Source organism: Xiphophorus hellerii, chromosome 18, assembly GCF_003331165.1.
Source record: "Xiphophorus hellerii strain 12219 chromosome 18, Xiphophorus_hellerii-4.1, whole genome shotgun sequence".
NCBI classification, from domain to species: Eukaryota; Metazoa; Chordata; class Actinopteri; order Cyprinodontiformes; family Poeciliidae; genus Xiphophorus; species Xiphophorus hellerii.
The window spans coordinates 16,660,378-16,687,047 of record NC_045689.1 but is presented as its reverse complement, the minus strand read 5'-3'; the positions used below and the strand labels follow the sequence as shown (position 1 = coordinate 16,687,047).

At 41.8% G+C, this 26,670-nt stretch overlaps 1 protein-coding gene across 3 annotated transcripts; it reads right to left on the bottom strand.

Annotated features, from left to right (window-relative positions):
- tiparp (TCDD-inducible poly(ADP-ribose) polymerase) lies at positions 1–24,471 on the bottom strand. Of its 3 annotated transcripts, none has more exons than XM_032590888.1 (7): positions 23,961–24,471; positions 21,959–22,963; positions 11,772–11,961; positions 10,355–10,542; positions 5,733–6,032; positions 2,970–3,227; positions 1–990 (listed from the first exon to the last, which is right to left on the bottom strand). In XM_032590888.1, the coding sequence occupies exons 2-7, from the start codon at positions 22,936–22,938 to the stop codon at positions 801–803; spliced, it is 2,106 nt and encodes a 701-aa protein (XP_032446779.1). In that variant the 5' UTR covers positions 22,939–22,963; positions 23,961–24,471; the 3' UTR covers positions 1–800. The 3 variants fall into 3 exon arrangements, with proteins under 3 accessions (XP_032446779.1, XP_032446780.1, XP_032446781.1); XM_032590889.1 differs by having other exon boundaries at positions 23,985–24,471; XM_032590890.1 differs by lacking the exon at positions 23,961–24,471 and adding an exon at positions 23,312–23,933.
- Positions 24,472–26,670: the final 2,199 nt, after the last annotated feature.

The following is a 26,670-nucleotide window of genomic DNA, read 5'->3' as shown; positions in this document are numbered from 1 at the left end:
TAGCCGGGAGTGAAGAAAAGTCGAGCGACTGGGAGCAGTTTCACGGGAATCCTCTTCCAGGAGGTTTACAGTGAGACTCGTCTCCATTGTCTGGATGAATAGGCCACGAGATCAACGTCCACTAGATCAAGAGGTTCAAACACGCAGCACAGAGTTTAAATAAAACATGTACGGGCAGGAGGCTGGGTGAAAGGAACTATGATTTCTCTACTGAGGAATCTGATTGGCTGAGTTCTGATTCCTTAACGTTGTAATTTCACTAGCTGGTCATTCACAGTACAGGCAGGATATTAACCGTCTCTGACAGTGTTTGTCCTCTAAACATATTCATGTACACATTAATCCTAAATAATAAAAAGGACAAAGTTTAGTTTTTTTTTCTGTGTTTGCTCCAAAGCAAGAAAACAAATCAAATCTGCTTTGGCTCAGTGATGAACATCCATGGGATCCTGATTCATTAGGTGCGGTAAGTCCACTCAAGTCTTAACACCAAGAGAAGCTGTCCTTTGAGTATCCAGTTTAGTCCAGTTTAATCTGGTCTAATGCAGTCCAGTTGACAGACGTTGCGAATCGCCGAACATCTGCAAGCATCTCCTGGTCTGCTTTCACCTGTTTAAAGTACCAGATGGGCAGCGCTGGACCGCAACACTCCAACAGAGTTGGTTGGATCATTTGGTTTTAGTTGGTCCTTTTTAAAACTTCATAAAAACCCCAGTCCATCTGTTACCTTAACGGGGCGCGTGCAGACCGCGACTCACAAGCATTTGCAAGCACAGACGCCAAAAGCTCTGATGCAGGACTTATATGGCGACTGTATTGGGTACCTCCTCGTAGTGAATAATAAAGTAAGGGTAGCTCTGGTCGTCGTTAAAAATGACATAAATCTGGGGGTCCACCCAGTTGTCCACACAGGAGTCATAAAGGTCACTGGAGGGGTCCCGAGGGTTGATGGGTGGAGGTCTGCGCATGGAGGAGTTTCCTACGGTGAACCTGAAGAAGCAAAAACACAAAGAAGATGGAAAAAATATGAGTAGTGCTACAAGAACCCTGCAGGAATAAAAGGAAGAAATAGGTGCCACTGAAGGCAAGGAAGTATAAACTTTTAAATGGTAAGACTGTTTAAATCTAAATTTACACCGTCTGCTTTTTAAAGCAAAAATATATTCTAAAGCCAGGAAACCTCAGATTCTTGAAACCAGACATAAACACAGCTCTACTGGCGGCTTAAAAGCAAATGCAACACTCGGGCATTACGGTAAACAAAAACACGGATTAGTTCCTTGACAAAAAGACCTTTTAAAAAAACCCGTGTTGAATGGATCTGTGTCTACATGGTGTTTTTTTGTTTTTTTTTTCACCCAAAGATCATTTACCCAGGAAACGGGGCGAGGTTCACGAAAGTAAATAGCCCAGAGGAAGGACTTCTTATAAGAACTTTCTTTGTTTGAAAGATTATGAAATTAGAAACTTGGCTTCAAAGAAAGGAACAACTCAAATCTAAGACCAAATTTTTACAGAGTCAGAAGTCAGACCATTGAGGCAATCATGGGTGTTGTTCTAAGTCTCAGGAAAATTGATTTTGTAGAACTGTATATTTGATTTTCAGTGGTTGAGTGGTTGACTGGATATTTTCAGACTCACATTTTACAGCTACGTTACTGTATTTCAGATTATCCCTGAGAAAGTCAACAAAGGGAGATTTCATCCAGAGAAGTGAGTTTTTCAGCTGCTTCTATTCACTTCTACAGTACTTTGTTTTAAAGAAAAGGTGCAAGCCTCTCTAGGAGAGATTGTATCTTCAGTCTGAATGCTGCAGAGTTTCAGCTCTTTGACTAACAAATCTTTGCCATTCATAATAAATTATAGGCAGAGTAAATTACATCTCTTGCAAGCTAACGCCTGTCAACATCTATCCTGACTTCATCCTCCTCACTGGACAAATTGAGAAATGAGTACATCTTATGAGCTCATATTTCAGTTCCATCACTAGACTCTTTTTCAGCAGCCATTTAACCATGCATCATATCCAGAGTTCAAATTTCCATATGTATATTCATTGCTTTCCATCTGTCTTGTTCCCACTTTTTTCATGCTTTTTTTCCCCCCACTTCTTGACTTTGCACAGGGAAATGAATGAAGATGAGCTTCAAGCTCAAACATGACTGAAAAGCAAAAGTTGTAAAATTTGGATGTATGCTCCATGTAAATGAATGAAATGAAGCACTGCATCGTAACTTCAGTTCTCATAAAAAAAAAAAAAGCCAATTAAAGTAAAAAGACTCTTAGTTACACACAAAGTTACACACAAAGGCTGAGAGTAGATGTATGAAAGCAAAACCTTCGTCTGTTATGTGGAACAGATTGAACCCAGACTTGGAGAAAGAGCGCGTTTTCCTGTGTGTGCTTGATTGAAGGAAGGGAGGGGGTGGATTCCAAACCGCTGCACAATTCCCTGGACGCGCCATGGACTGTCTGCCTCGGCATAACAAAGGTGGTGATGTATGATGGGCCCAGCCAAATCAGCTGTTTTACATGTGCGCCTGCGGATTTGACTTTTGTTTGAAGGAATGGGAGTAGCACGGCTCGGCTGAAAGATGGTTTATGGAAAAGAACCTCAAGATTTTCCTGATCCAAATTAATGTTGATGCGTTCTGTAAATTTTATCGGCAGGAGTTAAGTGGAGAGGGGAGAGGTAGGATCAAAATCAAAAAGAAAAGAAAATCTGTTTAGAAAGAAGTATGTCCTGAAGGGACCTGACCTGTCAAACCAAAATGTTCACTGAGGATACTAAAACCATGCAAATGCCATGGCCTTGATTTAGCATTTAATAAACTATGATGTATCCAGTTCCCTTCAAAGCAAAGTCTGGTAGAAAAGTATAAACAGTGAAATGCCACCAGTGGAATAAAGTGGCGCTTTTTGAAAACAGAAGCCATCTCGTTCAGTGGAGTAGACGTGCGCACACACACCTGCCAGTGAGGACCTTGGCCAAGAACATGCAGTGGACTCCCTTGGGCGAGCGCTTGGAGAAGTTGTGGGAGTAGAAGGCCCTGCGAGCGAAGTAGGAGCCCTGGCCGAACATGGTGGCGTGCTTGCCGCAGACGCGCGGGTCAAAGTTGTGCTTGCAGATGCCGTCCACAACGTCGGCCGAGGTGCCGTGGAAGAGGTGGCGCTCGCTCAGCAGCCGGTCCATCTCAGACATGCGGCGTGACATGTACTCCTTCTTCCTGTCAGAGCACACAGAGGCGGACGCTTAAGATGGGGCTTGATCACTAAATGTCACTGAAAACGGTTTATTTGTTTCTAACGTGAATGAAACAAACCATTTGGACAAATACTACATGAGTGCATCTCACATGAAAATACTCTCAGAGTTTATTTTAATCATTAATTTAAAAAGTGAACATTTTTCATGTGAAATAATTACACACACATCACATTTCATACATTTTTTGCTTTTGATTACATTTATTAAAAAATATATATTTTTATTTTAAGATCAATAAAGAATATACTTTAAATAAAAAAAGTCATATGATCTACTCATTTATGCTTGCTTGTCCGATGTCTAGCAATCATTGGTAGCCTCAATAAGGAGGGCAAGTCACTAAATTTATCAAATCATAGTAATGGAAAGTTAAGTGGAAGAAAAATTTGTTAAAAAACAAAAAAACGGCACCCAAAACAGAGCTCACAGCAGCATTGAGAGGATAGTGAACATAGTCCCATTCAGATGCTTATGGTAGATTTCCATCAAATTAAAAGCAGCTGGAGGCGCAGATCCATCCAGAGTCTGGCCTACAACTGATGAGTTATCAGCTGAAAACACTTCCTGAACCTGAGACAACAAAAGCATCTTAGCTTAATGTCCAAAGTCATCTTATGAATTAAAGAAAATGTTGCATTTCATTCAGAAATCAAAAGAGTCAGAAGGAGGCGAAGAGGCACAGAATCCAATTTGCTCTAACAGTCGGCAAGAATTTAGGGAGCGAGGTCGTCTGCCGGTGCTCTGTGTTTTATCAAGTCCAAATCAGCACAGCGGTTACCAGGAAACTTTAGAGCACTTCATGCTTCCTTCTACTGATGAGCTATATGGAAATGTTGATTCCATTTTCCAGCAGGAACACGTTGCCTAAAGTACCAGTAGATACCAATGCTTCAATCACTTGATAGGAGATGAAACTAATATGTCCTAAACCCCACAGAGAAGAATCTGTGGACTACTGTCAAGAAGAAGGTGGAACAATTCAGATGAGTTGATGTCCACTAATAAAGCAACCGGGACTTAACACCATGTCTTAATATTTGTAAAAGGAACCCTGACCAAGAAGAAACATTAATAGATATAAAAATGCTCTCTTGTGCTTGTATGATTTTGAGAGAAACTGAATTTTGTGTTTTCATTAGGTGAAAGTCATCATAAAAAATGAACAGAAATAGTATATCACTCTTAATGGGATGAATATAGATGATTAAATAACAAGTTTGGCTGAAGCGCTTATATGCAGCATGGTCTAGTCATTTTACTTTTATTGATCCCTACCCTGAATCTGCAAAAAATAAAACTTTGGAGCTCATCTTTCTTGAACAACCAGCACTGCGTGTACACATCACCTCTTTAATGTAAGCAGATCAATAAGGAACGCAGACGAGAAAGCGAGGTGAGTCACTGAGGCTGTGACCCACACTTGAACTCATACAATGCCACAGCTTGCGACATGACACTGCACGCAGAGCGCTGCTCGCTCGCACGCTCCCGATTTCCTACTACCCCAATTTAGTTTGCAGCGCTCCGCTATCGCATGCAGATGAACTTGCGCAAACAAGAAGTTATGGTTTCACTGCAGCAGGCAGACTGTGGGAAAAGGAAATCGAGAGAGAACCAGTGAGGGGGCATCACTTTCAGAGGTGGCGAGGCAGACACACACAAACACACACCGGCAGTCATTGTGAAACCGTGCGGTACTGGTCGGTGTGGGAGGGTTCAACTGTCGCAGCTGATAGGAGAAGGCCTGCTTCGACCACAGCGGTTAGCCCGCTGCCTTCACAACAGGAACATCATCATCACCAAACATCTCCCCATCTGCTGTGTTCACACACCACTGTCAACGCGTTCTCACGAAGTCCCACACAGCTGGCATCATTTGGCCTATTTCATCTTGATTCTTCTCTTGTTTGGCTTTAGATCTGATTATGACCTGATTTTAAATGTGCATGGAAGGTTTAGGACAAGTGAAGCTGCCGTTTGTGATTTCCAAAAAACAAAGAGTGAGCTTCCAGAGGCACATTTTGAGAATGTTTAGTATTTAGGTGATAGTTGCAGGTTCTACAGAAAACTTTCAAAAACTGGAAAACGTTTGCAGCATTTCACCTCTATGGCAGATCTGTTTCTAACTCTAAACCCTCTTTCACCTGACACTGAAAATAAATCCCCCTGTGTAATTTAAGATCAGTATAATCTGAGATGTCGTGTGAAGGGGTTTGTTAGAGAACATTGGCTACATCTTTAAATGTGGTAGAATTTCTCAACTGTGACAGGTTTCTAAAGTTTTATACCTCTTAGTTTCACACAGGAACTGATGATGAGTTCAGGTAAACAACAGAAAAACCAGTTGCGTGTCAAAACCTTTCGCCACAGCTTTAAGAGATGTCATGCATGCAGACATGCCAGCATCCAACTTTCTCACCTCAACACACAAAATGATCTTCTGCTTAATTCAACAACTCCTCACCTCTTATACTTCTCCCAGAGGAAGGGGTTCTGGACGCGCTGGATCTTGATGATCCTGAACTTGGTTTCTGATACTGTCTTGTGAAACAGGCTGTACACCGTCCTGTAGCTGCGGTCTTCGCGCGACACGGGCACCCGCAAGAAGTCCTGGCTCATCGGCATGGGCAGCCATGTCTCTGGAAAAAGGCTAGGAGGGTTGGTTGATGTCGGCGAGAGGGGATGTGACGAGGAGACGTCCATCGGGGTCGGTGCAGGCGCGGACGTGGAGGGGAGAGCGGGTAAGGAGAGACCACCCAAAGTCCTGAAGAGGAAAAAGAACATTAGGTCTTTTAGAGGAAATAAACTTTATTTAAAAACCACAAAGTGTCTCTGTTAGCCCTGATAGTTGTAGGGTACACTGTGAGCTGCTATATATAATGCAGAATAAATAACTGAGAAATTAGTTTGTTGTTTATTAAAAATGAAGAAGAGGACATAAGGAAAAACCACTGAAACTGAATGTACCAACCAAGCAATACCAAGAGTACCTCCACTGAATTAGATCAGTCTAATCCCCCTCTTGCACTTCCTCCAGCACAATCCAGAGGTTGTGGGTTTCTTTTCTAAATACCTTTTTTGTTATCACCTTCAACCCAAAATACAGTAAGAAACTAGAAACTTACTGCACATAGCACTCAGGTCTCTATCATATCTTCTATGTTTATTGCAAATCTCCATTTTGTTAAGAGTTTTCACAACATCTTGTTGCTGCTTTCAGTAACATAACGAAACATTTCTAAATCACTGAATTACTACTATCATGTGATCTATCACATAAAATCCCAATAAAGTAAAGTCAGAGGTAATATAGTTTGTGGTTGTAATCTGCAGCAGCATTTTACTGTAACCTAGTTACCTAGAACTGTATGTAACCCAGTTCTTATTACAGAGAAATGAGCCTGTGAATAGAAAAAACTGCTTTTTAGAACGTATTAAAGTTTCTTTTTCTCGGTTATCCATGAACATCACTCGCAAATCTCTGTAAATTTGCCAGCAGAGAATTAACACGCAAACCAACAGAGGCCGGATCAGGAATGATTACTCTGCTCTGTTTTGCTGCACCTTATTAAAAGCCCTTCTGCTGCATTCTGGAGCTGCTTCATTAAACAGAGAATTAGGTGCCTGATATATAATCCGGTGACCACAGCTCCCAGTCTGAGCTAAGATGAAAGTCAAAGCAGAACTGGGTCTTTCACCGATCAATGCTCACATTTTAGCCCCACAGGAGGAACTGCTCCAGACTGTCTGCACCAGAAGAAGAAGCAGTTTGTAGTCATTAGTAAAAGCCTAAAGCCAAGGTGACGCTCACTGCTACGTCTGCACGCAAACGTCCATCTGCAACTTTATGCCTACACTTTTCCACAGCGATGCTCCCATTTGTTTCCAATCATAAGCGTTTCTAAAACCCTCCATCTGCTGCACGCTCGAAATCACATCCCTCCGACTGCCAGCCGTGACAGATCCAAACTGCAGGGCGGCGCCGCTGCACGTCAACCGTCAAACGACACAACAGGATGGTGGGAAAATGAAACCCAGAAACCAAACAAGAGAGGATGAGAACAAGGAGGACTGGGTGAGGTGGTGGGGGCTAAAAAAAAGATAGAAAAGAAAGAAAATGCCAATTGTGGAGCTGTCATCGCAGTGACAGAAAAAGTAAAAGTCCTCCACCACGTCTGGCATTTGAGTCAGTAACAGTAGTTTTCCTGTCAAGTTATCACCCTCTAAGTGTAAATGCTGTTAGCTCTATCATCCATACGAAAGTGTGTGTGTGTTATGAAGAGGTAGTGTGACAGTTATTCTCGTCTCTTTTCTTCCACTCTCTCTTATCTTGTCGGTCTGGAATAAGAGACACCCACCACCTCCCTCATTCCCTGCGCTGCAATCGAAGTCTCTATTCCCTCGGCGCTTTGAGGAGATCACAGACAGGCTGCTGCAGAAAACAAGTGTGAAATGAAAAGGGACAGATGCCGAAAGAATGATGGAGGCAGGCAAGAATGAGAGATAGGAAGGAGGAGGAGGCGTGATTAGGAAGGAACAGGACAGGAAGGAGGAAGAGCTTTCTAGGCTTAGGTCACTTAAAAGGACGATTAACTGGCTAAGATTTATCCAACTTGATAAATGATAATTCCCTTACTGGGAATTTTAGGGGATTTATTTCACCATTAAAACTTTAAGAGCAGCCCTTAGTAATCTTGTAGTGTCTCTATTTTCTTCTTTCATGTCACTGTATGAATTTCCATTGCGGTTTAGGATAGGTATGCTAAAGGAAATGCTCTAAAAGTTTCTCGTGGACAGCTGCATTGACTTTAGCCTTGTCAGAACACAACAAATCAACACAGTCAGATGACATGGCTTCACAAATCCCTGACTGTGGATTCTGGGCTTCTCCCCTTCTCCTGCAGACCAGACGCCTTCTGTTCTATAAGCACCATGAACCACCAGGACGTGGTCTGGTCTTTCCATTCCTGAACCCACGTGAAATGCATGTCTCTGACTGTGTACATTTTTTTTACCAACTTTTTTCTTCCACTCAACTTTCCATTGATTGGCTTACATCACTGAAACCACCGGCTTTATTGCAAAATACATTTTTACTTTGACATATTTTAATCAGTAGACCTCTGCTTAATATCTCTGTATCGTAAATTCAGGTTTCTTCTTATGGGATATTCTAATAATCTGACAAATTGAACTTTAGGTTTTCATAATCATTCAAATGGACAAAAGTCTTCTAATGAAAGTTTCTCTTGTTTTTAGCTCATATTTTTATTTTACTAGCTTATTTAATATAGTCAAATTTCTTAATTATTTGTATTGGTGTGTTTGTAAATCTTTTTTTGTTTTATCAAAAACAGGTCTCTGTTGGAAATGTCATCTTGGATCTCAGCAAGATAACGTGTATAAATAAAGGTTAAGTAAAATAATAAAAATAAATTAACTGAGATGCATGTGACTGAATGCAGCTACTGCAATTTATTGATGGACAAATGCAACCAACAATTGAGCCATGGATCTGGGTTGCAGCTCCCTGCAGTGACGTTTCTCACCCTCTCTCCCTCATCAGCATGACTCTCCGAAGCTCCGAGTCTGGAACCCATTTAGATCCTCTCCGGCTGCACTCCCTTTCACCCTCGCTGCCTGTGTGTCTCTTTTCTTCTTCTCTCTGTCTGGCTCTTGCCTTCATAATCTGTTTTTTTTTTTCTTTTCTCCAGCTCTCTCTTGACTGTTGTGGCCTGGTGGGCACAGCTTGTTCTAGGAAACCTGCCCCACACCAGAAGAATCTGCAAATGGGCTGAAATGGCTCTACTTGTTTCTAATCAGGTATCACTTGTTTAAAAAGTAAGACGGAGAGGGCTGCAGGCACATCTCTTCACCGCTATAAAGACGGGAAGCGGAGCTTGAGAAAATGAGTGTGAGAACAAATTTAATCCTGTCAAGAGGGGAGGGGGGTTCACAACACTGGGAGCATTAATTTCTTTGTCTCCACGATCCTCCCTCTTCTTCTCATCTGTTTTCATTTGCTTCATTATCTCATTTCACATCTTGTCTGCTCCAGGCATGCTTTCCCCTGCAAAGGACAGCTCCTGTGTCCTGGTGACAACGTCTGACTTGCCAAAAATCTGAACCGGGGGTAAGTGTTGGTTCAGCTCCGGCTGTCGATGCGTTCTGAAACGGATCAAACCTGGACGTGGCGTTCAGAGCCTTTTGAGCATTCAGCCCTGACTGTGACATTGGCATTGTGTACAGGCCTGTGTGTGCCTGCACGTCCCTAAACACAGACCTAGGACGCCCGGGGAACACAGAGAGCCATGAGGAGACAGATTGTTACACGGTAGAAAGCCAACAGTGAGAATTACACAGCAGTACTGCCAGGCACCGCTTTTTTTTTTTTTTCCCCCTTTCTGAAACCTCAAGAGTTTGATGCTCTGTGACAACACGGAGTAGTAAAAGATAAATTATTATTATGCTGATGTGCCAGAGAGTACAATGGAAAGCAGAAGTGAGAACAAAACAGCAGGCAGGAAACCATCAATAAAGTGATTAAGCTTCACCTCTCTGCTGAGGACTAACCACTTTCCCTTATTATTTATGAGGTTTCATAACTTCAAATCTGTGTAAAAGCTGCTTTTTTCTGCTCTTCTCTGTGTCATGCAACAGACGAACATGAGAGACGTGAGGCTGAGATCAATAGAGCACTGTTTCCTGTATTGATCTTGTATGAAACCAAGGCTTATAGCACAAATATCACATTTATCAAAGTCATCAACAATGTTACAGATGAGCTTCAAAATCACAGCATCACTGTTCCCACCTCAAATAAAAAGAAGCTAAATGTCTACATTTACTGAGACTCAAATATGCAGCATGATAGTGGTAGGAGTGAAGGGTAAAAAATTTTTTTTTTTTTAATTTTGACATTTATTAAAAATGATACATATTTGATGTGTCAACACCAGTTTGGTGGAAGCACCCTCAGGCAGGGAAATGTGAACGCTGCCAGACAGACTGCGACATTTCTGATTTAGGCTCGACTTCCAAACCTAAACAGGACAAACTGGATCAGGAGTGAATAGTGATATTTACTGGAGGTGCGGTGTGAGGATCACAGACGACATGAACATGGGTCGCTTCTTGATCTGCCGTCTGAAGCCGAAGACAGCATTCTGCTGGAAGCCCTCCTTGATGTTGAGGATATACTGGTTCTGTAGCGTGATGAATCGGACCTCCTTAAGACCCCTCGAACTTGCCTCTTCGATGAGCTTCACCACCGGCTGCAGGGGAGGAGAAAAACAGGAAGACAACATGAAGAAGTGAGACTGATCTGTTTTACTGTCCAGCTAGTCAAGCAAAGCCAGCAGAGGTTAAGGTGGATTACTTTTAAATAAAACCAAACTCAAATATGGATAATGAGTAATTCTCATCTCCTTTCCCTGCTTCGTCTGGAATTTCTCCCACTGAACTCAATTTCTCCAGTAGTATTTCAACCGGGTCAATCAGCGAACAGAATGCTTGTAGTTCAACAATGGCAGCGGAACAAGTGATCGAAGCCGTTCAGTTCATGTTGGCCACATTTCGAAATATTGAGAAATTACAGGTTGAGCAAGAGGAATGTCTTAAAGGGGCAGTGTTATGTAAAATATACTTGTTTGAGCTTTACATGTCATGTCATAATGTTATTCCCTTAAGTGTTGCCTTGATTCTTTCATGCATGTTTCAGGAATCCCTGAATCTCCCATGGCAACCATTTGGAGGTGCCCTAACACCTGCTCTCACAGAGCACCTCTCTCCTGCGACTCCCCCACTCAGCTCCTTCAGACTAGCGGCAGCAGCAATTAGCAAAAACTTTGGTTGAACTGTGTGTCTGCTGAGTTTATCATATGAACTACTTCTTCTCTAAGAGCGTTTGCGAACGCCATAATGAGGATCATTGTAGTGTCAGAAAGAGCAGGAGCTTCTTGAAGTGACAGAGGCTAAATTCAAGGCGTCAAATTCCAACATCAAATTTTTTTAAGTTATGTTTGATATATGAAGCATTTTGACAACAACTGAAGGTAACAGATATTTGATTGCACTATAAAATGCCAATATGTGCATGGAAAACACATAATACTGCATATTTAAGACATTCTATTGCTGGCAAAGATGCTGTGGTTCTACACAATTTACTGTAAGTGTCACTGAGCTGGTGCATTAAATACGTCACAGTCAAATATTAATAATTGGGTATAATCATTTAAAATTAACGCCCCCAGCAAGCAATCGTTTTTCAATATCTGAGGGTCCAAATCGTCTGTACGAAGCAAAGTGTAGAACAAAGAGCTGGTTTTTCGCCAGGCTACTGTTTCTCATACCTAGTCTACAGGAGTGATTGTTTGCGTATTTCTAACTTGATCGAATCACAGCAGCTAGAAGATTGATTAGTGCGAGCAAAGTTAATGTGACTGGCCTAGTGTTCACAGAGCGTGAAATAAGGCAAACACAAACGCAGAAAGCGGCTCACCTCAGAGTATTCCCTCCAACCAATGTTGTCTCTGCAGTAGTACTTCCACACTGTGTGACAGCTCGGGGTGGAGTTAGGGTTCGCTGCAGGAACGGGAAGAGGGCAGGGGGGAGTGGTCAGCCGTCGGACGCAGTCGAACTCCAGGTCACACACTCGCATCGTCGCAAACTCCAGCAGAAACACCCGGCCCCTGAAAAAACAAATATTCCAGTTAAAAAATAACCAGCAACCAGGGGTTCAGCAGTCTTTATAGGAAAGAAAAACAACAACAAAAAAAACCCGGCCAGTCATCCTCAAAGCTGCGGCTCGGTGACCTTGCTGTTAAATGGTCCTGATTTATATTTCTATCAGCTGCCATGTGACCAAACATGTGGCCGTTAATGCAAGCCATGTGCCCCGGAGCGAGGCGACCAAACCTTTGGTTGCTCAAACAGAGTGAGTCACACAGGGTGACAGCAGTGTGTGAGAAGGGAACAGGACAACATGAGAGGAAGACAGCTGAAACATTTTCCTGAAAACACACACTAATGACTCCATGATGAGTGAAATAAAATGTTAATGGCTGCTAGGAGATCCACTGTGATGTTTACATTTATATCTCTAAATTTAACATTTTGTCACTAAACACCAACAAGCCAAAAAGTTTTATTTTTGCTGTAATTTGACTAAGAGCACCGTTGTGTTCCTTGATGTTAATGATGTTCACTAATGGACCAGACCTATGAGGCCTTCGCAGAGCAGCTGTGATCACACTGAGATTAAGTTACGCACTGCATTTATTAATTATGTGCTTTCTCTAAGCAACAGGCACATAATTTTATTTAGAAGTATCCAATTAAAGGAGGGAGAACACACTTGCACGACACAGTTTTCAGCTTTTCACTCACATAATTTTACTTCAACTTCCCCATTAGGCATTACTTTGTGTTTCTCTGTCACATGCAATCCCAATAAAATGCACTGAAGTTTGTGGTTTTGACATAACAACTAACAACCACTGAACTCAGTGAAGACTCGTCTACCTAAACAGAAGGAGGCAACAATCTTGTAATCATGCATCATCATATTCAATAAATTAGAATACATGTGTTCAAATGAGGCCCATTTGTCAGATCAGTACCTTTTGAAAGTAACCTTTAAGCAAGTATTAAACATACTATCCATTAAACCCACATTTCTGTTTTTTAAAATATTTTTTTATTGTTCTGATGTAATTTTAAATGTCATGTTTTCAATACCTGTAAGTGGGAAGTTATAATTAACAGAAATAAATGTTTTAAAACACCTTTTTGCATGTTTCACTTAGTGATGAAGTTCCTGAAATAAATGGTCTTTTCAGTAATATTCTAATTTATTAAATGAGTTTGTACTCCTTTGACCCCGTCACTGCCTCAACATGAGAGGGTCAGAAATCCCACCAAATAAAATTTAAAAACATAATCAAAATAAACACAAAATAATTGTATTCAGAGTAAGCTAATGACCTAATTAACATACAACCCACTCATATATGTATTTAGTGCATGCACTGAGTGAAGTAAGCCATTTTCTCCGTTCCTCGGTCAGGTTGCTGACGAATCTGTGTGAACAGCTCATTTCATGCCCAACCACTAATTCTCAATAAGACTGACAGCTGAGCTTTCATTTGGCGAATCCAGAACATTCAACTTGTCTCAGAACATTTTTGTTTTTTCTGGTTGTTGTTGAGGAGCATGATGCTGCCACCACCATAATTTGTGATGGAGATGATGTGCTTCTGAATTTGGTATTCAGCAAACATATTATGTAGTTTGATGACGTGTCACTTCTTTTACCTCCCTCCAGATGTCTACTTTTTATTCACCTTTTCTTTAAATAGCCAAATGTTTTTTTTTCTTCTCTTCATGTTGTAGCAGGAATACAGATGATGACTCTACTGTTTCCATACTTAACTTAATTAACACAAACCAGCTGCTCTCCACTAATCCCCGTTTCACTAACCGGGACACCAATGACCCAAACTAGGAAGACTTGAGCTGAAATAGGTCGGTTAATACTTACGCAGTCATTTACTTCACCTAATAAGTTTTTAATTAACTGAATTATGTTTGTTAAAATATGTTTTTCAAAAGAGTTGTTTTTTTTTTTTCAAATAATTTTTTTAAATGTCAAATTATACTGATCTTTATTTGTTACAAAAGCGCTAAAAGGATAAAACCTCCAAAGAGGTTGTATATATGTTTTTATGTTTGTTATATTCAGAGTTAGAGTCAGAAACAGAGAGTAAATAAGGATCCAATACAGCAATCCGACTGCCCTCAGTTGACATTTTGCAAGACAACAAGTGGAACGAATGCCAGGTGGTAGTCAGTCTGAGATGTTTTCCATGTGCATCACCTGAGGAGGAGCGTGCAAACCTGTTTGTTAATGCAGCGCCCGCAGCAGTGAAACCTCAGGTTATTATAGGTAGGCAGTAAACACAAATTAAGTTCTCCTTCTTGTAAGTGTAATTACTGGTCACTGAGGTTACAGGGACTCAGACAATGCTTTCTGTCACAACGAAACAGCCTGAATCATTTTCCAAAACCGTACAATCACACTGGTTCATAAATAGTAGCTGGACGTACTGTTGTCATAGGTTGAATTTCTGCTAAGTCATGAGGCGACTGCGTCTCCATAAGAGGAAGTGAAAGAGCAGGCTGCTTAATGAGCACATGCAGAAACAAAACAGTGACTGAAAACCAAGACACAGACTATCATATCTGCACTACCAGAAAATAAGAGAGATAATGCAGATGAATGATTTTCTTTTCTGTATATGAAAGCTGTTTTCAGCATTCAACAAGCTAGAGGTTGTTTCAGTTTCATAGGAAAAACAAACACAGCAGTTCATTTGAATACTGAATGCAGAACCAAAAGAGAGAAGCAGAAGGAACAGGATTATGGTAACTGGTGTAGCAAGAAAAGTACTGGCAGATAAAAGTGAGGTGGGCAAGAAGCTGCAACTGTGGCACTAACAAGTTGGGGGGGGGGGGGGGGGGGGGACAGTACATCTTCTGCTTCGCCTCGGGTCAGCTCCTTCTCTCCCACTTCTTTTGTTTTCTTAATTATTTCCCGTTTCGTTTTGCTCCGTCTACACCTCAGAATGTTCCCCTGTTTAGCTGCTTCTCTTGGTCTCTTCAAACCATCGCTGCTGTGTTTTTTAGGAAGGGAGAATGTGCTTAGCAGGCACCTGCACAGACTTCTCTTTCAGTGCAGAACAGTTTCTACCAGCAACAGAGCGTCTGATGACAGGATGCATGAGCTTGTTTGTTCTTATGCAGAGATGAGATCCAAAACTTGACAGAACAGTGAAAGAGTTTGACTATCTGAAGTGTAGAGAGTGAGAGTATGCCAATAACGCTTCAAATCTGCTCATAATGTTCCTTTGGTTTAGAGTGGAGATGCACACATCAGTCAGCCAGTGATGCAAATCGCTCAGTTTCCCCTGTACATCTTTGATGTTTGTTTGAAATCTGGTAAACTTAGAGAAACGCTTTGTTGCAGACAAATGATCAAATCTGTTGAATCCACGAAAGGAAATGAAAGAAGTCTTCTTCTGTTCTGGGCCTTTTGATAACAGCGGGTCAGAAATCTGTATCGGCCCTGAAGAGCCTAACTGGCTCATCTCTAGTTTAAATTGATTTAAGGGTGAACTACAAAAAATGACAGAACTGACAATTGTATGGAGCACAGAGTTCGTGTTTTGCTGTGCACTGCTGGTCAGCTGACTGAAATGAGACTATTAGTCTCCTTTTGCTTGCAAGAAAAACATTGTAGGCAATTTAGAAATATTGAATTAATAAAGGAAACAATGTTTTAAAACTGCAGTTGGTAAGTTATCTGTGGTGTGAGTGTAGCAGATAGTCTTACTAATCTGTAAGGAGAAGAAAACGTATAATATAAACAATAAGTACTTAAAAACACCGACAAAATTGTAATCCTTACTCTATATTTGGTTTACTTATCCAAATCAAAGAAACAAAAAATAAATGTTACTAACTACATGTTAAGTTAATTGAGCAGTTGTACTTTTCTGTATTTCATATACTTTTTCAAGTTTTGTTCAAATAAAATGATTTAAAAAAAGCGTAATTTCTTCTGTAACACAAGGTTTCATCATAATTGGAAAAATCTCACGCTAGCACCATACCTAACTCACATCGATGCAGCATCCACACAGGCGGTTAAATCTGTGTGAACGATCAAAGGTTCAAGTTTCACTATGAGAAAGAGAACTTTTTCACATTTACAGGCAGACTCTCCACCTTACTGATTAGCTCCGTTTCTCACACTCACAAACCCTCTTTTCACAGACACACAGTCAAACAAAGACAGCTCTCCAGAGAGGTCAGACAATGATTTCTTTTTTTCTCAAAGCTTTCTGTTGAGCCCTGCTCCCTCCCTCGCTGCTAGACCAGTTCACACTAAAAATAAAATTCCACCGGTTAAATTAAGTGCACTCATATCCAGGGCTTTTGATGCTGAGGCCAATCCCAAAAGAAAAAAAAATAACATGATGAAAATGTCAGAATGCTTTAAGTTTATGCAAACGTGCATTTATGTAGGTCAACAGAGAATGCTTTGAAATTCATAGGGCAGCTTCTAACTCTGATTTAATGGATGACAAGATAGTGACGTGGGAAAGAGAAAAAATGTGCTAAGCAACGTCTTTCCTCGGATGAATGATGATTAAAACTTACCGCACTGTCCAACTGGATCCTACATGTCGAACCACACACACACGCCCATACATATAGTTGAATTTTCTCACAGGTACACACACAAGTACCTGCATACCACCATTAGTTTAGCCCTTATGATTGTCACAAACTAGAAGAAAAAAAAAGATCACTCTTTTACAACACACATTCTTTAGATAGATTCAAGTACACACATGCAAACTCCATCCAGTCACGCCTAGATAAGTCAGTCAGTCAACCAAATCTGCTGACGAAGTCTTCTCTAACACACACACACCCAAACACACACACACCACCGCATTGATGTCACAAGCTCGTGTTATTTCCTCCTGCTGGACCGATTCACTTTCATGCCAAGCAATTCAAACGCCATGAAGAACGGCGTCTGACGTCTCCTGGATTGTTCCCGTTCAAGTGCATGCCTCAGTCAGCCATCACATCACAGAGCTCATAGTTCAGGGTATCCTTTTTCTACGCATTGATGCTGTTGTTACACAATCCCACAGCTACCTGGAACAGGTTTTTCTAAGTATAATAAAGATTAGATAAAAGGAGAAACACAAAGTGGCTTAATGACAAAGCTTCTACATATTTTGATATTTCAAAATCTCAAGAGGCCACATGTGAAGAAAAACCACAAAAAACAGAAGCAAAATGCTAAAGATGTACGCCACAATGACTAAAATTTCTGAATTTGTGAACCCAGACAGAGGGTAACGATAGAGGGACTGACGCAATCTGACTAAGAGGAGGCAGGACGACCCAGACCTCGCCTCTCTGATTCACGCCATGATCTGTGTGACACATTGTGGACTCAAACACACACACAGGTTCTATTTACTCTATTTACCCGGGCTGATCATTTTCAACGATGTTTCTTTTCGTGTAAACCAGCTCGTATAAACATTCCCATTTATGATTTTTTTTTTTTTTCCACTAAAGGTAACGAGGAAACATGGAAACCCCCGGCGATATAAACACAAAGACGCACTCGTGCGCACACCTTGGTATCAGGTCGCTCTGCCCTTGGTGCTCAGTGACTCTTTATGTCAGTTAATGACAAGCAAGGCTTTTATCACATGGCTGACAAAAGAATCTGTCTCCAACGCTCGCTCAAACACACCCATGAATGCGGCTATGTAAAACTCAGAGGCATTCAGATTCTGTTGACTGCCGCCTAGTTTTATTTCAATTAAACCCGACTAGTTACGGGAGATGTGCTGGAGGGTTTATACACGGCTGAAAATAAAAACTGACACAAGTCACTTACATCAGCAAATATGAGATACAGTCAATGTACAACACGGGATTGACTGTGACATTCTTACTTCCTGCTGAGTTCATGCCTAACATGGATTAGTCAGACTTCCACTCTCATCATATGGATGGGATTATGTGTTGTATGGCTCACACACACACGCACACTCCCACACACACACATGTGGGAAAGGATCAGGGCAGGACGGACGCTGTAGCGTACGTGCAACAATGCAGCACTTAACCAGATGCAGATCCACTTCTTTTTTTCCTGCCCACTCCTCTTGCGTGGCTGCACAGTATAAGAAGGCAAAAACAGGCCTTGGTTGCCATACCGACAGAGAAGCTTCAAGAGTCATCTGCTCTCCCTGATATCACTAATGATGTTATCACTTGGAGATACCTTCATGCTGCGTTTGTAGTCTTGCGTGCATGAAAAGACAGGCTGGGCTGTGTGTTTGAAGAAAAGTAACCTGGGTGTTCACACACTCACGCGTACACACACACACACGCAAACACGCAAAACTTTATCAGGGTTAATGTCCCAAAGTTGAATGACTCCACTCCCCAGTTCCAGCCTCAAATCTACAGTAAATTTAGAAACTCGTTGTCAGATTCCTCAAAAGAAGGGAAACACTGGCATCCAGCAGAGAGAGTCTAACCACTTTTCTGCACTCCTAACATTTACAACTAAAATCAACAAAAATACTCGTTTAAAAAACAACTAGTATTTTGAATGAAACAGCTGAACAAGTGAAACCCCACACCCTCTGAATATCATTATCAGATATGTTGCCACTCGACCTTTGTAAAACAACCCAACCTGTTTTAGACTCCATCCATCCATCCATCCATTTTCTTACACCCTTGTCCCTAGTGGGGTTGTGAGGTGCTGGTGCCCATCTCCAGCTAACATTCCGGGCGAGTACACCCTGGACAGGTCGCCAGTCTGTCGCAGGGAAACACAGAGACAGACAGAACATACAACCATACAACACACTCACACCAGACCAATTTACCTGACAGTCATGTTTTTGGACTGTGGGAGGAAGCCGGAGTACCCGGAGATAACCCACGCATGCAGAAAGACCCCGGGTCGGGAATCGAACCCAGGACCTTCTTGCAAGGCAACAATGCTACCAACTGCGCCACTGTGCAGCCCTGTTTTAGACTCAGGACTGAAAAAATATATATTGAAATGTTTCAGCTAATTACGAGTCTGGCTTGTTGTCAGTATTAAAAGTATTCCTAGATTTTAATAAATGGTTTCAAAACCACAAACATTTACAGCTATATCATTTCTATTGTCAATAGGAGAAGTCAGAGAAAGCATCAGAGTACCGCAACACTTCCTGTCAGTCAGCTGGCTGAAAGAAGGCCGCTACAAATTTACCATAAAGAAAAATTTGACCTTTTGAAAATGTTACCAGTGGTCATCAGCAGTGCACCGTTTTCTGCTTTCAAAAAAAAAAGAAGATAAGATGCATTTGTGTTTATAATTTGGGTCAATACCATAATACTGTAAATACCTCATAAGAACCAGGAATAAAAATCTAAATTTGTAATATGTCCCATGTCTATTGTGGCAAATCACAAAGAATCATAAGTGGTTTTGAGCAGCAAAATATTCAGATCTTTATAATTAAGGGGTGACAATTATTATAAAGTATTGCTATGAGGGAAAACAAGTACTGTGATTAAAAGAAATAGCAATTTACTCTTATTATGACAAACTAATAATTTTTGTAAAGCCAAAAAAATAATGTTGGAGTCACTAATTTTGCTTTTTGATCTATTTTTTCTTACACTGAAAGTGCCAATAAGTATGTTTGAAAAGTATGATTGATTGCAATCATTGTGTGCTGTTTAGCATTACCTAACGTAACTCCTGTAATCAAGAAGCCTATTTGACATTAGCTATGTTTTATTTGTCAAGTGATGTTTGCAGGGCTTTGACTAGTCAGAGACAGATGTATTGCCGGAAAGATTGAAGAACCTTTAAATACTTTTTAATCACAATTTTTAGCTTTATGACACTACATGCACAACAAGATATTGTGACAACAAACATCCATATTATTCATCCCTGTTTGCAATAATAACAAGCATGCAACAAATGCGGGGGCATTTTTTCCCAGACATTTTTTATTTCCAGCTGGAGTTTTAGTTGAGCAAGCCAGATGGTCCTGTGTGATTGTGTGAGAGGTTGACGAACTAAAAAGGTCACAGAAAAAAAGAAAAAAAAAATCTAGGCTGACTCCACCAGGTGCATATCCTGTCTGTGACGCAGTGTGTGCTTTGAATGCACCTTCAGCTGGAAACATGAACCAACAAGTTAAGCTAATAGACGAAGCGGCAAATAAGTGAACACCTTTAAGCCAAAAACAACAACAAGCACAGAGAGCTGCCTCAATGGATTAGCTATGTCGAAAGATTGAGGAGACAATGGTGAAATAATGCGCCTCTAACTATGCTAATATAATACTCAAAAAAAAATTAAACGTTAACATGAATAAAAAATAAAAAAAAATAAAATGGGCTCAATTTGGAGAAGCATCCCTGTAAATGGGAGCACGCAGATAATAAAGAAACTTGTGTTTAGAATAAGGTCAGCGTCTTGCTGAGCGGCCCCATTGTTTGCTTGTGAGCAGCACAGTTTCACAGGAAGCACATGCTCCTCTATGTCACCCCGCTGGGGTTTGCCAAGTGCTTGCATTAAAGTGTGTCTCTCCACAGAGTGCGTGAGAGTAAAAGGTAGGTTTATCTCCCTCTACTAAAAGGCATGCGTGCGTGTGAGCAGTGCAAGCCACTCGGTTTACTCGTGCAGCCAGTTCGTGAGAGCGTCTGCACGCCAAAGTGTGTGTATGGGTGTGTGCGTGTGTATGAGTGCAAATGCACACCCTATTGTGCATGAGGGGACAAGCTGCCAAGCGAGACTGTGTCACTGACCACACAGTGTATCTGACGAGTGGGGGTGGACGGGTCAGGAAAGTTCATGAGGGCTGTAAATTCTGCTTTGGTTGGAGCGCTGGCCAATCACAAAGCTGCGTTTGGGGGGTTTGGGAGCAGGGAAGTGCAGGAAACAGATAGCAGATTATCAGGCTGCCAGGCCACGATAGCTGCTCAAATAAAGAGCAACAACAGGGTGCACGCTAACCAGAGGACACGCCGGGACAAAATGCGACGTATAACACATATACATTCAAAGTAACATTTACTTGGCCGTTAGCACAACAGCTGGGGGAGCTGATGCTTTCGGTCTGTCGGCCAATGGTGAAACTGAAGACAGAACTGAGGCTGAGGTTTACTGTTTCCAACAAGCCTGAAGAGGCGGACAATTTACAGGCAGCCTATGAGCTTTCTGCTCTGCTGTTGCCATGTCACAAATACCTATTTATCACGACCACCGGGGGATAAATTGCTGCACATGTCAACAGCAACTGGGTTTCTTTCAGACGTATAATGTTACACTGTTGTATACGATCTAGGTTAAATGGAAACAGTTTGGTTTGCTGCTTTGAAATACGGGCAAAAAATGTGATATTGTATCACTTTACACACGCTACAGATAGCAAGGTTTTAAAAAGGTTTTGCACACTCCTCCTATAGTTCTCTGGTTGTCTGTAACATAAGAGTTGTCCCACCCCCTTTTGTTGCTGCACAGTCATTCAAGATGGCTGAAAGAAGGTTCCCTCACTAAAAGAAATACAAATATAGATGTTTGGAAATGAGTTGTGAAATGTGTAGTCAGTCATGATGTTTAAAACATAGGAGGCCCACCCAGCACTTTTTTTCAAATATCAATTTCTTTTTAAAAATGATACTTAGCAAACTGCAGTTGGTGTATCTATTTGCTACCCCACCACCAGACAGCCAATGTAGTTACCAAGCTAATATCAACTTTGTTCTTGTTTTACTCTATAGAGTACTTGAAAATTATTCCTTAATTTAATATATTTCTTCCATATGTCTATGCATTAACATAAAAATACCAATAAATACATGTTATGAACAACTTTATAGCTTTTGTACAATACTAGCACCAATTGGAATAATTTTGCTTCTTCTTTTTAAATGAAACCTATCTAGGTATACATTTTTGTTTTTACTTTTTGTGTTAATATCCAGAAACTGTTGGGGTTTTTTTTTTACTCAAAGTTGTACCTTCAGATGCCAATACAGTCTCCAGGTTCCTGTGCAGATACTTACTGATACTTGAGCCGGACTTGTTCCTGGTCTGGGTTGCAGTACAGTCTCTCCAGCTGCTCCTGGGAATCGTCTGCTATGCTCTGCCATGTCTGAGTGTTGCTCCTGCGGATCTGCCAGTGGTAGGGCAGCACGGTGTGGTGGTGGGCGCAGTCGTTCCCAAAAACACACCGTCCCTGGAGGAAATCCACACAAATGTCTACAGAGTCCGACTGGTGCGTGTGATACTGGAGCTGAGTGAGCAGCTCAAACACTAGGTCCAGGGAGGCCTCTTCGCTTTTATTCTGGAACAGCACCCCTTTGTCTGGCTGCAGGAGCTGGGAGTGGGGGTCCTGGATCGCAGAGGAGTCTTTCACTGAAACACTTTTAGCGCCAGAGGTTAGGAGGTCTTTGCTTTTGATGACGCTCCCCTCCTGGTGAGGAACCTGGGGTGTGACTATGGGAGGTATATCCCTCTCTGAGGGTGGGATTGTCTCTGCGCTCTCAGCAGCTCGGAGGCCAGCTTTCAGCTGGGGCCGCTCCGTTTCCTCTAGCTCCGCAGTAGTATCGGCTATCTCCACGTCGACGTCCCGGCTCATCAACCCCTGGACTCCGGTCGCAGCCGCTGCATTCTCGGCGGCTCCCGGGTCTTTGAGACACACCTGCCCCACGCAGCTCTGCTTCACCACCGCCGCCGCGCACAGGGTGCCCGGAGTTCTGCCCGGCTGGCTGCGGGGAACAAACACCCCATCCCCGGACACCAGAGTATCCGTGCTCAATAAACTAGTCAGTATCGGGTCCAGGGCGCGCTGGAGGCATTTGTGGTCCAATTTCCTCTGTTTCTTCCTGAAATAGGGTTTCACTAGAGGTATTTTGTCCGAAAGCCCAACGATCGGCTGCTCCGTGAAATCTTCCGCTTCGTCCATATTTAAACTCACATCCAGCGAGATTGCAGTCGGCACACGTTCTGCGGATTTCTGGAGAATGTGCAAAGTTTTACCCATGTCCTCCTGCTAAACCCGGACGGTCCTGGAAGAGAAAGAGAGAATGAGGTAGTCATCAAAGGTAACAGCCGTAATCCTATAATCTCAGTTTCCAAGGTGAAGTCATCGCAGAGATTAATATGCTGCTTGAGCAAGCTGTTATGCCAAACACTCCCTGGCTTTCCTTTCCTGGGAAGGAAAACCTCCGCCGTCTATATGCTGAATCGAAACCCCCGCTATCTACAGAAAGTGATCCCAGATTGACCCCGCACATTAAAAACAGGAACAACACCGCAGCAGCCGCATAACACATCAGTCCCTCTAAACAGCCTGTTACACCGATTCTCGTTGGCGGAGCAGGAAAGGCTGGAAAATCGAAGAGGAAAAATATTACCTAATCCCGCTGCAGGGAAGTTGAGCCTCAGATTAATCATGTCAAACGAGAACACGTCCCCTTTTTTCCCGTTAAGTCGTTTTGCTCTCCGGCTAACGTCATGCCTGCAAATTACAGCTGCGTATCCGCACAGGAGCGATAAAATCAGGAGTGTAACAAAACCCCACTCTCTCTCCCCCGGGACTATATTTTGATCACGGGAGTCCGATACGCGGGGCCCTGCAGACTACGTGCCGCTTTACATCACCGCCAGAGCAAGTTCGCACGTAGGCTCCAGCTGACAGACACACACAGGGCAGAGAGCAGCACAAAACACCGAGGACATTTCACTCCACAGGCCGAAAAGCAACTTTCGTTCTGGTGAAGAACTATCAAGATTTTACAGGCGCAAGGATAGCAAAAAAAAAAAATTAAAAAAGGGGGGGGGAATAGTTATAAGAGAACCACTGCTGGTGCTATTTAAATACCCCATTAACTAGCTTCCCCACAGACAATATTTCTTCATTCTCCGAGGCTAAAACGAATTAATACGCTTCCTGCACGACAAAGTCCACCCCTCTCCCCCGTTTGCGGCACTTTTTCATAGTCAAAATCCAGTGTGTACATCGGGCGAAGCTCCAGATCCAGTCCGGATAAAACAAGCTAGTACCAGAAGTAGTGTCCGTGCCCAGACCTGGGTCGCTGGTATCCCCCTGCTGCTTCCCTCGTCGCTCTCATGCTCTGTCTTTTACCTCCTCTCTTTGTATCCAGGACAGGACAGAAAAGGCGCAGAGGAGCAAACCAACCGTCAACAGAAGGAGAGCACAGCCGCAGCGAAAGACGCTCTGCCTGGCTGCCCCGGCTCCGCACCGCCAGGCTCCGCCCCCTAACCTGCCAGGGGCGGAGCTTCGCTTCAAACGCACGTACACACAGTCGTCTGGTGGCCGCAGATAGAGGCTGCAAACACTGTGTGTGTGGGGGGGGGGGGCTTTTAATTCCAATGTCATAATGCAGCAAATTATAAACGATTAAAAATGCACATTTGTACGTCTCTTGACGAAAAGTACATCTGGGAATATATGTACTGTATATAAGGGCAGCTCTGTACTATTGTAGTATAGGGATGTCAAATCCAGTATCCTGCAACTTTCAGATGTGTCTCTGCTGTTGCACACATGAATCAGATAACGAGGTCGTTAGCAGGACTATGGAGAACTTGACTGGACACTGAGGAGGCGATTCAGTCTTTTGATTAAGGTGTGAATCCAGGGACACGTTTGAAAGTTTCAGAACAGGGCCGAATGTGAGGATCTCTGTTCTATACATTGGTTCCCAACACTAGTCCTCCTCAGACCTTCTTTATTTTCTTCACTTAGGGTTTTTGGCAAAACTTTAGATGTGCATTACCACACCTTAAATGTGGCCTTAAAGGACGCTGAAAAATGTATTCTTTCAAATAAAGAAGCCAAACTGAGATAATTTATCAAAGCTGGAGAACTATAAGATATTAAACTTCTTTGAAATATTTCAATGGAATTTAATCTTATTTTCAATTAATAAAGAATGTTAATCAGCTGAACTCTTTCATTTCTATATGTCTTATAGTATAGTTGCATCTTCTCCATAATCACATATACCTGTATTATGTTTCCCTATTATGAATGAGGTACTATTCATGGTTCCCAAGCCCTTCTGTTCTGCTGTTTTACATGTCTCCTCCCTCCCACACGCCTGACTTAAATAAGTAGATGATTAACAGGCTTCAGCAGCATCAGATGGCCTGCAGAGGAGGTCATGAAGTCATTTCTATCAGGTGTGCTGGAACAGAGACATATCTAAACCACGTAGGGCCTGAGGGAAGACTTGGGAACCACTGTTCTAGTGCATCCCAAATATTTGACTATTCTATAGATATGACATATTTCTTAACGTCAGAAAGTAAAACAGTCATTTTGCATTGATTTATTACACATAGAATAAATGTTTATTTTTTGTAGTCTAAATGATTATAACCTGTGACAGACTTTAGAAAGGGCTTACAGTGGCAGCAGCCCAGGGCTCCTATTTTTTTTTAGGAGGGTCTCAAAAAATTGTCCCTTTTAGTTTCTTTTAATAAATGCATGTTTTGCAAACATTGTATTCTATATACGTAGAACGCACAGGCCAATATTAGGTGAGTTGTAATAATATTATTGGGATTCTTATGATGAAAAACAATATTCAGATATTTGAAATTTATCAAGTTATTTATGGTTGATTTAAACATGGACTTGTTGAATATTAAACCTACTAAACATGTTTTCATGCATGTTCATTTCATGCAGTTTGCATTAGTAAAATATTTTTTCTTTAAAACATAGGACACCAAAGCTGGTTCCGGCCCAAATCCCAAATGCTTGTAAATCCAGCCCTAACTATGGCTTGCAGGTAAAGAAAGTCCAAATTCAGTGTCTCAGTAATTAGAATATCACATTAGACCATTTTAAAAATGGTCCTTTTAAGCACAAATGTTTTGCTTCTGAAAATATGTACATTTTTATGCACTCAATACTTAGTTGGGTCAATGGGGTGACTGACTGTGGACTTTGGAAAACATAGTGGACCAACACCAACAGATGACATGGAAATGATCTTGGAAACATCACACTGGACTTCAAGCAACATGGGTTCTGTGCCTCTCCACTCTTCCTCCAGACCCCAAGACCTTGATTTTCAAATGAAGTGCCGTATTTACTGTAATCTGAAAACAGGACTCTAGACCATCGCACAACAGTCCAGTTCTTTTTCTTTTTAGACCAGGTAAGACGTCTCTGATGTTGTGTCTCGTTAAGGAGCTCCATAAAGTCAGATAAAATCTCTCTCGCCTTCCATCTTGTTAAACTGACTTTAAAACCTATAAATGGTGTTTTCAAAATATTAATACTGTTACCAGTTAATACTGGAGACCAGACAATGCCTATTAAGCACTGTCTCATAGAGCAAACACTGCATTATACTTGCACTAAAGATAATGTTATGCAAAGTGTCATGAACACCAAACAAGCTTACTGAGCTCTTATTAACCTTCTCATAAAAAACACTGTTACATGAATGGGTTTCATAATATTACTTAAAAGGAGGTGAAACTCCAGAGAAACCTTTTGAGTGCATTATTACTCAGAATCCTTTTGCATGAAAGTAAACATGAAACCTATTAATCTAAGCAAACTGGATATTATTGATTAAGAGTTTCAGAAACCTAATATTGTTTCAGTGCAGCTGATCTGCCTAGTTTCCATAAGGGAGTGAACTGCTTACTGTCTGAGTCAGCCTTTCTCGCCTGCTTGTTTTACCAGAAGTAGTTTTTTAGGAACCTGCTGTGCTGCACCGGCTTCCGGCCG